The sequence below is a fragment of the Mus pahari genome, chromosome 6 (assembly GCF_900095145.1).
Source record: "Mus pahari chromosome 6, PAHARI_EIJ_v1.1, whole genome shotgun sequence".
Lineage (NCBI taxonomy): Eukaryota > Metazoa > Chordata > Mammalia > Rodentia > Muridae > Mus > Mus pahari.
Window position 1 is genome coordinate 106,447,101 of NC_034595.1, and position 2,513 is coordinate 106,449,613.

At 40.2% G+C, this 2,513-nt stretch overlaps 1 protein-coding gene across 1 annotated transcript in view; it reads left to right on the plus strand.

Annotated features, from left to right (window-relative positions):
• Gnb1 (G protein subunit beta 1) overlaps positions 1-2,513 on the plus strand; it is a 69,742-nt gene that overhangs the window by 57,541 nt on the left and 9,688 nt on the right. Inside the window, exons 8-9 of the mRNA XM_021201231.2 lie at positions 1,357-1,423; positions 2,257-2,272. Of these exons, the coding sequence (XP_021056890.1) occupies positions 1,357-1,423; positions 2,257-2,272 (83 nt within the window). The remainder of the gene's footprint in view (positions 1-1,356; positions 1,424-2,256; positions 2,273-2,513) is intronic.

Consider the following 2,513-nt stretch of genomic DNA (forward strand, 5'->3'; position numbering starts at 1 on the left):
TTTTTGAAAATGTGTCTGTTGCCTAGATACTGTTTTTAAGGAGACTGGAACTTAGACACAGATTGGTCTCAATGCTAATCCCTAGGGACTGGTGAAAAAAGAATAGAAGGCTGGCCGCAGAGCTGCGGTTCAGAGACCTTGATATTCTTGTCCAGAGGGCCATGATTTGCCTGCCCTTCTGATGTAGCATGGTGTTGTCATTCAGTATTGTGACCTCATAGAGTGAGTAGCCAGAACATTTCCGGTGTATAATTTTTTTCATCTAATGAATAATTGGATGTTTTACATATTTATGAATACAGTGGGTTGTCTTTGGTGGTTTTCGTTATTTGTTTATTGGTTGGTCTGGTTTTTTTTCTCCTCTCTGAAGAGTATTAGTGACCTTGGATATAGAAAAAAAGATTCTGTCTGTCTGCAAAGTCTGCTCTGAAACATAGAACTGGTCAATTAATTACTTACTTCTGTTACTATCATCTTGGTGTCCCACTCCCATTGGCTTGTCAAAACCACAGACTAAAGCCAAGCCCAGGAGTTTGCCCCTCAGCATCCCTCCATGTCACTCCTGCAGAAAGGAAGGAAGTGCTGTGTTCAGGGCTAACCACTCAGGCAACTGCAGCAAGTACCTATGCACAGAATCCATACATATCGGGGGAGTTCTCAGTGTCTTCCCTTGTGCTGTGTAATGTTATGTAACCATTTATAATTTACACCTTTGCTTAGCAGATTTTACTCCACTCTGGTGAAACTAGGTGACTTTCAGATATTAGCCTGTTTCACTTTTCAGTTACTCATTTTCTTCTCCCTCAAAATTTTTATTGTATTTTGAGGCAGTCTCACTGTTCCCTATTCCATCCAGAGCTTCTAAGAAATCTTTACAGTGGGTGTCAGCAGGAACATAGCTTTTCCATGCATATCATATCATAGCTCTTGAGAAAGCAAATGCATTCACCCGTATTTTTGGAGCTTTCCCACCGGATATTTTCAGTGTGCTTGCTATTCCTCTAGTTACCCTCTAGCCCTTTCTCCCTTGATTCCATTATTATCTCTCTTCTCATTGTCTCTGAACTCCTTTGTGTCCATCTGCCCTACTCAGTAAGTAGATGAGCACACAAATGAGGATAAAAGGAAAGGGAAAGACACAGGTAAGGTGGAAGAATGAGGCATAGCTCACTGCTATGTGCTGTGCAGGTGTGGGTCCGTCTGAAGCATTAACCCATTGAGTCTGCCTAGCTATAGTTCCACCCATCCTGTGACAGAAGTTCTGGGTATTTTTATTACCATGGTTTTCACAGGGAGAGGATCCTAAGATTGAGACTTGCTAGACTTGGTTATTCATTTGGGTCTGCTCTTTTTCAGGTTATCTGTCCTGTTGCCGGTTCCTGGATGACAATCAGATAGTTACCAGTTCTGGAGACACCACATGGTGAGTACCTGACAAGGCAGAGAGTGAGGCTTGAGGTCTATCCACTATTCTTGTTAATATTGGTTAGTAGGGTTACTTCCCATTGTCAGTAGTTGATCACAGCCTGGTAATTACAAAACAAAGTATCAATGAGTAACTCCTTGTACCATCTATGGATATGCAAAGTTTGATTTTGAACAAAGAACTAAAATGTAGATATTTAAATTATAGCTCTATATCAAGTACCTGTTTTAATTTTTTTCTCCGTTTATTTTCACTCATGTATGTGGTATTTTTAGCCCTGCGGAGTTCTTTTTCACTGTAAAGTCAACTTAGCGTATTGTGAAAATGAGTATAGCTTTCCAACAGCAGCTCTGTCAGATTTGTTTATTTTAGAATGTTTGTTTACTAGTAGATGGAGACACATTCAAGTAATTTTTCCCTTTGTTTATTAATGAAATGACCAGGTAGTTATTTTAAGAGAATCATTTTAGACTTAAGCTGCCCTTGTGGGGTTTTCTGGTCATGGGAAACATTCCTGGGAGGTCAGTAGCAATATTTTTAAAGTTGATTTAGTAGCATGGCTTACAGGCCAGTGAATTCAACAATGGACTATTGATGAAAATGATAGCAGGGCGTGGTGGTGCACGCCTTTAATCCCAGCACTCAGGAGGCAGAAGCAGACAGATTTCTGAGTTCCAGGACAGCCTGGTCTACAGAGTGAGTTCCAGGACAGCCAGGACTACACAGAGAAACCCTGTCTCGGGGGAAAAAAAAAGAAAAGAAAATATTAAAAAATATTGTAGTTGTTCAGTTGTTAAAACTGGATATGTTAGCTGGTCTTCTGTCTACAGTGGAAATGTGGAGCAGGTTTTAATGAAGTAAAAGAAGGTCTTTGTAGTAAGATAGATGAAGTTGCCAATGAGAGTGAAGGCAAGCAGGCAAAAAGCAAAAGCATCCTTTTATGTGAGTTGCTTCCATAAGTTGTGGCCCAGATGGAGGGTGGTTCCACTTGAAATGATCCAGTCAAGACAGTCCTTCCCAAATGTGCCTAGCTACTGGTGCTTTAGTTGATTTCTTTTTTTTCTTCTTCTTCTTTTTTTTTTTTTTT